At 41.4% G+C, this 12,606-nt stretch overlaps 2 protein-coding genes across 4 annotated transcripts in view; one reads left to right on the plus strand and one right to left on the minus strand.

The window, feature by feature from the left end:
- Positions 1-12,606, minus strand: part of LOC133268311 (protein zyg-11 homolog B) — a 306,890-nt gene that overhangs the window by 276,087 nt on the left and 18,197 nt on the right. For 2 of the 3 annotated variants that reach the window (XM_061451231.1, XM_061451230.1), the window contains 2 exons: positions 12,470-12,567; positions 8,288-10,258 (listed from right to left, as the gene is read on the minus strand). The exons of the other annotated variant lie outside the window; for it this stretch is intronic. In XM_061451231.1, the coding sequence (XP_061307215.1) occupies positions 10,068-10,258; positions 12,470-12,567 (289 nt within the window). In that variant the 3' untranslated portion in view covers positions 8,288-10,067. Of the gene's footprint in view, positions 1-8,287; positions 10,259-12,469; positions 12,568-12,606 lie in introns of those variants that run through there. 3 annotated transcript variants of the gene reach the window in all.
- ECHDC2 (enoyl-CoA hydratase domain containing 2) lies at positions 17-6,998 on the plus strand. The gene is made up of 10 exons (XM_061451226.1): positions 17-172; positions 1,885-1,952; positions 2,457-2,544; positions 3,064-3,150; positions 3,991-4,083; positions 4,710-4,766; positions 5,139-5,326; positions 5,767-5,817; positions 6,101-6,148; positions 6,581-6,998. The coding sequence occupies exons 1-10, from the start codon at positions 64-66 to the stop codon at positions 6,632-6,634; spliced, it is 843 nt and encodes a 280-aa protein (XP_061307210.1). The 5' UTR covers positions 17-63; the 3' UTR covers positions 6,635-6,998.

The following is a 12,606-nucleotide window of genomic DNA, read 5'->3' on the forward strand; positions in this document are numbered from 1 at the left end:
GCAGTGCTCCCTGCGGCGGTCTCCCGAGGCCCGGCCCCGAGGGCGTTGGGTCCCGGAGCCGCGATGTGGTTGAGCCGGGCGGGACGCGAGCTCCTGCGGCGGGGCCGTAGCGCGGCCGCCCCGCGGCGGGGCGCGGAGGTGCTGGTGAGCGCGGCCGGCGGGGAGAGCAGCGGTGAGTGCGGCGGGACCCGCCCCAGCTGCGCCCCGGGGAGCGCGGGCAGGCCCCGGCGCTCCTTTGCCCCCAGTGCTGAGTGGGGCAAGGCCGGTTCCGTGGTGCTGCGGGCGGGAGGAGCGGTCGGTGTGCTTCGTTGTACCGGTTCCTGGTTAAAACACGCCAGGTCCCGACCCGGCGCTGGTGGCACCGCGTGTCCCCAGCTCCTGCGGCGGGGCCCGGCCGCACTTGAGCTGTCCCTCGTAGCCCAGCAGGTGACCGACGGCCCTGCAGGGTCCATCGCAGGCAGGGTGCTTACGGTATCTTTGCTTCAGGTTATGCCTCGATGGCTTTTTCAAGGGCACAGCTGCCAAATAACTAACTAGATCCATTTTTAGAAGTTATATATGCAGGAGATACTGATACAAGAAGTCCTGGGTTGCATACCTTAGCTTCTTCTGGTCTCAGTGATGCACAGTGCTAAAGGTAGGGTATGACCGGGGCATGTCTCTGCATGGGACACCAAGAAGTAATCTGAGTTTTGGTGCAGGTTGCCACTGGAATTACTTTATGATAAGAGCAACCGCTGCAAGAGCTTGTAAACACTTCCTGATAGTTTTGCGTACACATGAATGTAGTTACTGGAATGGTGAGTTTCCATTGTTTGTGGGTGCCTGTTACCTGTGTCTGTTCCTATGTGACATGTCGCTTGTTCACTGACTGGCCACTGGCACAGACAGAAATAGACACAGACCTCCCAGCAGGGCAGAGGGAGCAAGCGTGACAGATGCGAGGAGCATCTGTGCACCTGCAGCAGCAGCAAGAGCATCTGCCAACGTTAAGGCCTGGGAAGCGAGCAGAAGTCCAGACAAGGAAAAGGGAGAGAGGTTTTTTTCCTGCCAAAGCATACAGAAAACGTTGGATAATGATTTACAAAACACAAGTTCAAGGGAAAAGTAGGTGGATGTTGTGGTCTTAGTTTTCTGCTTGGACTTACGAACTTTGAGTGAAGTCCTGTCAATGATGAGCTTCTAACTTGAAATTAAATGGAGCTGCAGTTTCAGAATGGTTCTGAAGCATGAAGTGAGGGTGACCAGCTTGTGCTGCTCTCATTCCAACAGCAATCCCAGGAGGATGATTTCTGTCATTAATCATAGAATCCCAGACTGGTTTGGGTTGGAAGGAACCTTAAGGCTCATCCAGTTCCAACCCCCTGCCACAGGCAGGGACACCTTCCACTAGAGCAGGGTGCTCTAAGCCCCTGTGTCCAACCTGGCCTTGAACACTGCCAGGGATGGGGCAGCCACAGCTTCTCTGGGCACCCTGTGCCAGCGCCTCAAAACCTGAAGACTGGGCAAGAAAAACTGAATTTAGTTGCATTTGAAACAGAAACCTAAGATGGATCTTTTGGGTTTGTTGGGTTTGGGTTGTTTTTTTCTCTGCCTGCAATGATTCTAAGACATATATACTTGGATGGCACCTTCTTGTAAAAAGTCTGCTTTATTTATTTATATTATTCACAGTGCTGCTGAATTTCACAGCTGTCCTGCATAACTGGGTTCCATAGACATGGTTTACCACCTCCACTTTTAAATAACCAATTGTTTTAGAATACACTTTATATGCATTTTCAGGAAAGAGAAGATGCAGCACATGCAGATATTGTTCCCAGTTGAATTACTGTGTCAGAGAACTTAAACGAAGTATAACTGAAATTGTCTCCTATTACTAAGGTATTGCTGAAATCCTAATGAACCGACCCCACGCGAGAAATTCATTGGGAAAAGTATTTGTAAATGAAGTGAGTATGGGCCTGGCCTGTGAATGTGTTTGAAATCATGATCAGTAACTAACTGCAGTAAGAACAGTAGTGGGAAATCTGAAACAAAAACTTGATCTTTTGCTGAAGAGTGGGAGACTGCCTTGGGGCAGGTTAGCCTGAAGAAAAGAGGTCATGGCATGTTGATACTTCACTATCAACATACCATGCAATATTAACTAATATCTGGAGTTATTTTAGTTAGCTAACTCAAGTTAGTGTCCTTACTTGCATAATTACGGGGGAGTTTAAGGTACAGGAAAGGTTCATCTCTGAATGGAAGAAAGAGATGTAGAAACATCTCATTCTGAGGGTGTTGTGGAAGGATTCTCCTGGCTCCACATACGTGATTTCCAGGAAATTCCTGGCCCTTGCAGAGGGAGAAAAAGAATTTTTGTCACAGATTAGGAGCTTGCTGTAATTCAGGTCTACAGATTGAGATGCTTACAAGTTTTTCTTCTCTTATTTGTACTCCCTCTCTCATAGCTGTTCAGCGCTTTGGAACAGCTCCGCTTGGATGAGAACATTCGTGTGGTGGTGTTCAAGAGCGAGGTGAGAGGTGTCTTTTGTGCTGGTAAGTGACAAAGGTTCTGCAAGCTTACAAATGTTGATGCCTCTTAGGGCTGTGTGCTGATCAGATCGTGCAGGAAAGCAGTTGGAAATGCGTGATAGAAGAACAGGCTGGCTTTTGTGTAGCAAATAACAAACATTGTTCTCTCTTTCTGCCTCTTGGCTTGCTTTGGTGATGAAGATGTGATGGAGTGAGCTGCACAAATAGTGCTAGTATTTGTCTTCCATTTATAACCGTCTTCAAGCATGGGTACCTCCGGTACTAGGAATCCTTGGTTTCCAGTTTTATGGATTATCATCATTACGTACAGTGATTCGTGCTCCCTGTTCAAAGGGCACAGAAGAGCAGCCTAGCCACTGCTCCAGCCCAAATGGCCCCACTCCAACCTCCACTGACATTACTTAACCAGAACACTGTATTGTGACTTCTGAAATGGTCTGTGTCCCAAGAGAGACGGGAGGGAATGCAGTTCAGGTGTCTTTTCCCTGTTCCTGGATTCTAACCTTTTAATCCTCTATTTAGGTGCAGACTTAAAGGAACGTGCACAGATGGATGATGCAGAAGTTGGGCACTTTGTTAAAAGGCTGAGGAATCTCATGGATGAAATAGGTAAATAATTATCTCGGGATATTTGTCCTTGACTGCCTGTACCGAGACATTTAGGAATGCTCCAGTAGGGGAAGGATGCTAGGCGCAGCAAGTTACCCATTTAGGAGTAGCTTTCCCAAACGGCTCCAGTTTATGCAAGAAACAAAGATCATATTAGACTTAAATACCAAGTACCCTGGTGCCACTCCAAACACAGGATGCCTTATCCATGATGAACAGTAGTACATATATGTATATAGTATCTGCTACAACAAAGGATACTGTATGCAGTTCTGTGTATTTCTTGGGAGACAATGCTAGATGAAATGAGCTCTGTTGTTTGTCCCAATTTTAGTACATGCTCAGAAGTACTCATCATATGGCAGTGACCTAAGAACATGGATTTGGAGCTAATCTCCATGTACCTCAGGCTCCTCAGTTTTAAGGTGACAACGGTGTTTACCAAATTCAGGAGCCTCACCTAAGGAAAGCAGCAGAAAGGCTAATCCTTGTAACAGTGATTAGGAATGATGTCTTTGTTTAACTGCAACAGCTGGATATTCACACCATGCATTTGCAAGGAGACAATTCATCCTGGTTTATGCTGCAGTATTTGTATTTGCATGCTTCTTCACATGCAAGAAGAATGTTTTGCCTTCTTTTCACGAAGAAGGGAGAAGTACAGAAAGACAGTTCCTACCATTTAGAGACAGTCGGAAATCTTGTGGCAGAATATGAATTCTTGAGCCATTCTGAATTTGAGAACTCCTAAAAGCTTTAGCATTTAAGCACTGAAATTCCCAATGTTAATGGAGCAGAACTTCTGGAACAAAACTGTATAATTTGTGTTCTCTTCTGCAGCGGCTCTCCCTGTACCCACAATTGCTGCAATAGATGGCTATGCACTGGGTGGTGGACTAGAACTGGCGTTAGCTTGTGACCTTCGAGTAGCAGGTTTGTGTGTTGCTTAATATAGGAATCTTCTTGTATTTGGTGACTGTATTTTAAAGAGACCTTGCACAAGCGATAGCTGACTGGTGATGGAATCCAGAGAGAGGAACTTGCACAGTTCAGGAAATGAACAGATGTTTGTCCCAAACCTCTGACATTTAGCTACTAATGGGAAAGCAGTTTCCTTGCTTAAAAAAGTAAAGCCTAGTTTTAGGCAAGATTAGGATTATTTCAGAGAACTATTTCTTGGTAGAATTACAGTTATTATCATGTAATATTGCATCAGCACTCTGGCTAGATCTAACCTTCCCTACTTAAATCAGTCTGGAGTGGAAGACTTGTTCTTTTGTTTCCATTCTTCCATGTTTCATCTAGAATGGACTCAAGGTTAATTTTTCTAGATAAAATGGCTACAATTAGGGGTAAGTAGCTAATACTACACATCCCTCAGCTGACTCGAGATGGCTGTTGATAAATACTGTAGTGTTCAGACTTTCCAACTTCCTGGAGAAATAGTTCCAGCTCACTATTGGCAGTTTGTAGTTTCATTAATCAGTTCACTATGGAAAACCCATAGTTATAAAGATCAAGAAGTACCTAAACCCTGTATTTGTTTTTTTAACAAACAGCTTCATCAGCTAAAATGGGCCTTATTGAAACCACAAGGGGGCTTCTTCCTGGAGCAGGTAACCATCATTGAGTCTTCAGTCCCTTACTTTCTGAGCCATATAGTAAATATTTTACCATTAGAACACTTGAAGTGTTTTGACTGTAAATTAGAAGCAGCATCTTATAGTGACACAAAAGATTTGTGAACAAAGAGTTCTGTTCCAAGCCCTGTCTTGGACTTGCTATGAAATTAGGAAAGTCCATTTACTTTTTCCTGTTTATCACAATACTCAGAGATGCTCAAGCCGTTCAGATGCCTTGCAAAATGTTGACACATTCAGCTAGCAGTTCTTAAAGAAACACAAACCTTGTTATGTAAGAAGACAAAATACTTTTGTTTTGGGGTATTTCTCAGAAATGGACAATGGTGTTTTTGCTGTTGTTGTAAGGTGGAACCCAGCGCCTGCCCAGATGTGTTGGAATAGGTCTTGCAAAGGAACTTATCTTCACTGGTAGACAGATTGATGGACAGCAAGCTGCCTCAATTGGGTTAGTAAATCACACTGTGCCACAAAACAACGAAGGAGATGCAGCTTACCAGAAAGCATTGACTTTGGCTAAAGAAATCCTTCCTCAGGTCAGTGCATTTTACCTGTAGTCAGTGTAAAGGCAGTTCTGCTTCCTTTGAGAGAGAGAGCAAACAACTGAAATTCAGTTCTGTGAAATACGAGAGCCTTGGTTCCTGCAGGTCTTTTAACTCTGTCCTTTTTTGTGAATGCAGTTTCTGTAGGAACAAGCATTAACATCCAGCTGCTTAACCCATAGGACAGTTTTACCTCCCAGCTGTGGTTATGCAGAGCACACTGACTTGCACTGTGTACATCTGTTAACTGCAGATAACACCAAACTGGTTCTTAAAAATTACCAACTTACTGCAAACTTCTATATGCAAAAAGGTCCTTTGGTGCTAGGAAAACGATGCAGCAACTACACTATTATGAATGGAAGTGGCTTTATTTTTAAATGTTTGTTGTGGTTTGGTTTAGTTGATTGTTTTTTGTCTTGTTTTCAATAAAGGCTCCATTTGCTGTGAAAATGGGAAAACTGGCAATAAACAGAGGAATGGAGGTAACTTATTTATCTTTCAAATACTGAGGTGAATGAGGAGACAGATGAGTTATAATCCATACCTTGACAAGACATTGAAAACCTTTCCAGGGATTTTAAAGACTTTTTTTTCTTTAAAAACAAAATTAATGTGGCAGAATTTTCCTTTTAGATGTTAACACTGTTGTTCTAATACAGGAGTGAAGGTCCCTCACTAGGAGAGAATGGTTATTGATTTGAGGGTTATGAAGTGGTTTTAGGGTGATGCTTCAGCCAGAACTCACTCCTTCCCTCTCATCCCCAGGTTGACATTGCATCAGGGATGGCTATTGAGGGGATGTGCTATGCCCAGGTAGGTTGGTTACCTTCATAATGCATTCCTGAAAAGAAAAAATACATGTTTCCTAAAGCCAGCTATTCACATCATCCTCTTCTATTTTCCTCTCTATAAGGGAGCACTAACAGCTAAATCTAAAACTCTTGAGAACATACTTGAATGCAGTTCCAGATCTCTATTTTGGAATATAAATTGTTGTGTCATGCATAGCTGCTTCTCTCTTCCTTCCTCTTTAATTTTCTGGTCTATGGCCTTTGTCTTAGGTGCTTTGCTTGTAATTTACACACTACAACCCAGTCTCTTATTTACCTAACTGCAAAACATGAAAGGTAGCAGTTAATACATCACTGAAGGAAAAGCAGTCTTAGCCTACTACTGCCAAATTAATCAGTACTTAAAAACACAGACTTATCAGTGAAAAATGTACCTTTTTTTCCTTACATGTAGAACATTCCCACAAGAGACCGGCAGGAGGGGATGGCTGCCTTCAGGGAGAAATGACCACCTCAGTTTATTGGCAAATAACGTTTCCTAGCTTTCCCTTGGTCCTTTGAAAGTAAAGGAGGACTGAAGAGGACCCACTGATTTCTTAGGATTATTTTTATGATCGCATTCTGTGTACTTAGTTCCTTGCCTTGGACTGCATTTTTGAATACTCCACTGGATTACTCTGCTGTAAGAATTCCCAAATAAAACATTAAAAAGGTCAGCTGTACAAAGTTAAAGTGCATACCTCTTAAGGCAGTGGTTAGAACTCTCAAACAGATGTCAAGGAAGGAGAAAGGAGAAGTTTTGGCTCACTGTAAGCAGATTAAAAAGGATGAAAATTAAATACTGAAACATGCTCCATCTAAACACCGACAGGGAGTTAACTTACAGAGGGGAAAAAAAACCTTCCTAAAGCTGCTTCCCATTCATTATCAGTGCTCTTCCAACTAATCAGACAGAACAAGCTGTATTAACACAGAGCAATGGTGGTTTACCCCAGATCTGTTGTGAATAGTGCAAAGCACTATTCAGGTACCACTCCAGGCAGCTGAACTTGCGTCTCTTTGGTATCAGTGCTTGGGAAAATGCATGACCTTGTATATATATATGTGTGTGTGTATGTACATATATATATATGGCCACCAGATCACTCTATGCCAGGCATCATAGGCACGTCACCACTCTCCCATCGCTTAGTTTCCTCTGTTGCCTGATTGGAAGTTGAAGTTACTTTCTCCTGCTTAGAAATTCTCCAGCACTGAGACATGCCACATAGTTCACCTCTACAGCTTCCTGCTTCCCTAGACTGGAGCTTTCAAGCAAAAGTGAATTGGTAGAGCTAGGGAAATATATTTTTAGTAAATATATTATAGATCATCAAATATATACTTGATAAGAAGTAGCTTACCACACTGGAACTGGGCATCACTTCCTGGTATGACTTCTTGCCCAGGGAGGTTGTGAATGCTCCATGCCTGGCAGTGTTCAAGGCCAGGCTGGACAGAGCCTTAGGTGACATGGTTTAGTGTGAGATGTCCCTGCCCATGGCAGGGGGCTTGGAACTAGATGATCTTAAGGTCCTTTCCAACCCTAACTATTCTATGATTCTATGACAGTATCAAACCAAAACAGAATTCCCCATGTGCCAAAAGTTAACCCAGCAATTCCGTGGTTAAGGTAACCTTACGAGATTATACATATACAAGTTTCCTGTGTAAAGATCTGCAAAGGTAAAGCAGAGTCAGGATCTTCATCCCTCAAAAAAAAGATGTCAAATGCCACAGGTGAAATGTAAGAGTTTAAAAGTCACTTCCAGGATTACCCTACCCTGGCAGGGATTCCTAAAGGCTGCACGGGTACGCGAAGAGATCCTTCTGTAACTGCAAGTCAGTTTAGTGGATTTATACATACTTTTCAGCTTAAGAGAATTCTGCTCACTGCTTGAAGTATGGGGGAACAAAACAAGAAGGGTATGGAAAATTATTTACAGTCTCTGTACTTGCTGGTTGCAGAACTTCATGAAGTAGCAGCTTCACCATCTGACTGAGACTATCACATTCATATTGAGCTGCATCTAGTAGAAGACGTCCCTCGACACACACACACAGTTTTAGTTAAGATGCTTCAGCAAGTTCTCCTGTTACTAGGAAAAAACAATACTTTAAGGAGAGTTGTCATCTTTATTTTAAAATCTTGTAGCAATTGATTTATTTTCATTCTATTAACACCAATTTTGACAAGTTTTGTGTGCCATTTCATGTAACGGAAAGTTCATAGCAGAAGTCCTATAGCATACAGCTCAGAAGGGTGGTAGGTAAAGGCTTGCAGGCCCACTATCATTTTTTAAACCACCTTCATACAACCAAATCAAGAAAATTGTATATAACCAGATACACACATGAAAATTACGCAGGCCAAATTATACTTTCCTACAAAAAGCAGTTCCACAACATTGATTAAATTACTGGATCAGTACCTTTTGAAGTTACTGAAATACACAATAACTAGATTATTGAAGATTAGAGGTGATGTTTTTATTTGAAGGATGGGATTTGGGAGAAGGAAGGAGTTAAAAATAGCAAAATAATGGTCATCATGAAATAGCCATCCCTGCAAATAAACTACCAAACATGTTTTCTTTTTTAATTCATTACTAATGTATTTACAGAAGTGTCTCTGAATATCAGTCAGTTGCCATAGAAATATGGAGACTAACCAGATAAACAAAAACAATACCTGAAATTAAACTGAATTTGAATGGACATGCAGTTTGCTTCCATCACTTGCATTTTATCAGGCATCTGTATGCTGTGCAATATATTTCATTCAACACATCACTGAAACCCGTAGAAAGAAAGAAGTTGTTACAGTTAGCATCTTTATGTAAAATTACACACTCCACAAAAAGCAATTGACACAGGGCTTACATAGAACATTGGGTGGTATTTTGCATTGTGATGACTTCGAAATATAATTCACTGCACAATACTGACAGAGTATTTACAGAAAACAACAGAGCAATCATTAGTCTTATAAATAAGGTGACCAAATATCCTGGGCCTCTTACAAAGACATGCAGTCCCCTTCATGATGAAGACAAGTCAGTATTTTGCACTAATGAGCCTTCTCCTTTCCCTTTCCGTATTCTGAAAACAAAAGATATCACACACAACCAAAAGCAGTCAAACAACAACAAAACCTCCTTCTTGTTATCAAATTTAAAATCTCAAGCTTACCTCATCCTTTCAGTATTGTCTCATTTTAATCCTGTTTCTATTGCTTTACTTTAGCAGGTTTCCCCATTCCCAGATGCAGTGCCGGTCCTCACCTTAGCAAGAGCAGGGAGGGCTCAGGAGAGCTGAACTGCAAAGAGGCATTGTTCTAGCAGTCAGGAAAACAAAAGAACACAGCTTGCAGGCAAAAGGAAAAGGAAGTTGAAGACCCTACTTGTGTTTAGAAGGGTTATGAGACAATGGACATTTTGGTCGCCTTAGTTAGAAGTCTCTTGTAACCTGCATGCATGTACCTTTGTTTTAATGTGTAAAAGTGTTGAATCTCACAACCACACACAGTTCTATTCAAACACCAAACTGGTAAACAGTGTTATGAAGAGCAATCATAGGGATGAAATAACTTTCTCTCCCAGAGGTCACAAAACAAGATATTCCTAGAAGTCTTTTTTCCAGATCTGTACAAGTCCCTGTCTTTGTAGCCAGCAGTAATCCTAGAGGTGTGACCAGCTCAAGCAGTTACCCTTTACATGTTGCATATGCGGTTGCCATTAAAGTTGACCTTCACCAATGGTTACCGTACATGGCTCTGGGTACCACAATTATTGGCAAATCACTTTAATGGTGACCACAATGTTACAAGTTAACTCCAACTACACACACATCAGAAAGGATTATTACAGAGACAATACTTTACACTCCTATACCTGCAGCATTCAGTTTGGTTTGTTCTGTTGTTGTTTTCTACAGGGCGGTGGTCTCCCATGACGCATAATGTGTTTTTCCAAACTATCTAGGATGGCAATAGCAATCCTTTGGACGTGTGGATCAGTCTGGACGTTTTCCTTGATGTTGTATAAATGCTGTAAACCACCTTCTTCAATTAACATGCTGCAGTATCTGGCAGCTGTAATAAGATTTAAAAAAAGGGAATTAAAAACCATTATCTAGGGTAAATGTAGCAGATACTGGAAAAAGTGATTCAAATCCACTTTCATCTCCTAGACAAGGCAGCATTTAGGACACTCAGTAAAGTGTCTGCAGAAGTGCATTTGTACTTTACCAAGTGACAAGAGAACAACAGAGGTCTTTGGACAGGACTCCAGTCGTAATCAGGTGTGCTTCCATGTCTGTCTTAGCCGACTGAAAAGTGCCCTGTAATATGCATAGTATTTCCTCTCTCCATCCGCCTCCTCTACAGGTATTTTAAGTGCATATATATGTATTTTAAAATACTACAGTATCTACGAGTATCCAGGTAAAAATATCACCTTCACCCAAAACACTGGTACAAAAGTTACCAGAAAATGGTTTCAGACACATCACATCAGTTAAACAGGCTTGTGTGAGAAAGTAGGACCTGGTTCCTCCAAAACCAGTTTGCCAAACACTACCAATGGTGCCCTTCAACTACTTAGAAGCTGCTCTGAATGGCTTTTCGGGGATACAGTACTACTTTTTTCCACTTTCATTATTGATTGTATGAAGCTGAAAGCATGCCTACATCAGCTCCAGTGTTATGTGCAAGGACCAGGTATAAAAAGAGCTATATGTCTAATGTAACATGCAAGTTCAGAAGTTGTTGCATAAACATCAGGAGGACTGTAGTGCAATCCACAGAGCGTTACCTCAGATGTGCCCTATTTCAGCATTCATCTCGGTGAAGCAACACTAAATGTTCACATTATGTGTTCCACTGGGGATCACAGCTACTGCAGTGCTACTAGTATTCTTGTTAAGTTAGCTCATATCATACAGAGAAACAGCAAAAGGAGAAAAAATAAACAAGAAAAGTCAATCCCATTAATTCCAGACTACTTTTCCCCTTCAGCTAAAAAGAGGAACTCAAAAGAGAATGCATCTCCTCTCCAGGACAAAAAGCTTTCTTGGTGCCAAACATCAAATAAATATATTTCAGAATTCAATATATTTCCCCTCAGTAGTTTATTACATTTGGTTTCTCTGCAACTTTGTCCAGAAGCTTCTGGCACAAACTACCATCAGACTTCCCAAATACCATCCTGAGCTCAAATCAGGAGTTCACAGAGTACTTCCAGCCTCTCCATTCTACACAGCAGTTACTACCAACACAAACCTCTGTGGCCTGTTGAAAGCTCAGAGGTTACAACACCACAAAATAGGTACTAAAAATAAATAGAGAACATATATGAGGCCCAAAGAGAAATTACAGGATCTTCATCAAAAACTGTTATCCAGGGTCTGACCAGTACAACAGCCTTGTCAGAACAGTCCTACTTCAACATGGCAAAAGTCCTCACAGTACTTTGCACTTAGGTGCAATTATATAACATGCAATGTTTTTGTTTGATCCCAAATAAATGTCTTCTCATTGTAAAAATAATGGTTTATGGGACAGGGATAAACAAGCATAAATGTACTGCTGTCACAAAGATTAAAACAGCAGGCACAGAAAATACTTCTAATATTTCAGAGGAAAGCTGCTTTCCAGCTGGTAGAAGTTCATGACAATACACGCATTCATATTAATGTCAAAAACAAAAAGGGCATGAAAAGCCAGGAAGGTTTGTTCATTCCTACATTTAGGTAGTGTTCAGGGGGTTTATTTCCTTCCCCAACATTTGGGGATTTCATCACACGCCCCCAAATCATTTTACAAACAAGACACTGGTGTTCTCATTGTGCAAATAGGAAAGACAAATCAAGAAACTGAGTTTCATGTAATAGCAGATTATCACAAAAAGGTGATTAGCAATGAGGATTACCTAAAACTTGTGCTCTCATAGTAAAGACATCACTAACTGCTACAATCATTGCTGTTAAAAGGAATTTGTTGCCCATTATTAATATTTACATTTCTGAGTAAAAACACTTTGCAAGCCAAAAACTTAGTTAATCTTAACACACATCCACAGTTTGGAATGAACACTGTGCATTTAACAGTAAAATTCCAGTAAATAAAAAGGATATAAAGAAATTCTATTACTTTCCTCCCCTGCCCCATTTAGCCAAGGCCTAAATGTAGTCTTTCCAGAGGATTAGGAGTAAATACCCTAGGAATTCTCATTTTTTCTCCATTTAAGGCTAGTGAATAATATACTAATACAAATTTTAAGGGTGATAGTATCTTAATACATACGATTTTTGCTGCAGACATGCTGCATGGCCCACACTGCCCATAACTGGACACCGGGTGTCATGAAACAGCCAAGTAGTGGAAAAAATGGATTAAAAGACCTGTAAGAAAAGGAGAACAGCAACTTACTTTACTACTCG

Source organism: Pezoporus flaviventris, unplaced genomic scaffold (assembly GCF_033815535.1).
Source record: "Pezoporus flaviventris isolate CSIRO_AGI_PZ_B2104156 unplaced genomic scaffold, CSIRO_AGI_Pfla_v1 ptg000013l, whole genome shotgun sequence".
In the NCBI taxonomy this organism is placed as follows: Eukaryota; Metazoa; Chordata; class Aves; order Psittaciformes; family Psittacidae; genus Pezoporus; species Pezoporus flaviventris.

What these genes read in the sequence shown, in the direction of transcription:
- ECHDC2 (XM_061451226.1), top strand. Translation starts at nt 64, where the DNA reads ATGTGGTTGAGCCGGGCGGGACGCGAGCTCCTGCGGCGGGGCCGTAGC. An exon ending in GAAAAGTATTTGTAAATGAA is followed by an intron (nt 1,953 to 2,456) that starts GTGAGTATGGGC and finishes CCTCTCTCATAG; the next exon opens with CTGTTCAGCGCTTTGGAACA. An exon ending in GAGAGGTGTCTTTTGTGCTG is followed by an intron (nt 2,545 to 3,063) that starts GTAAGTGACAAA and finishes TCCTCTATTTAG; the next exon opens with GTGCAGACTTAAAGGAACGT.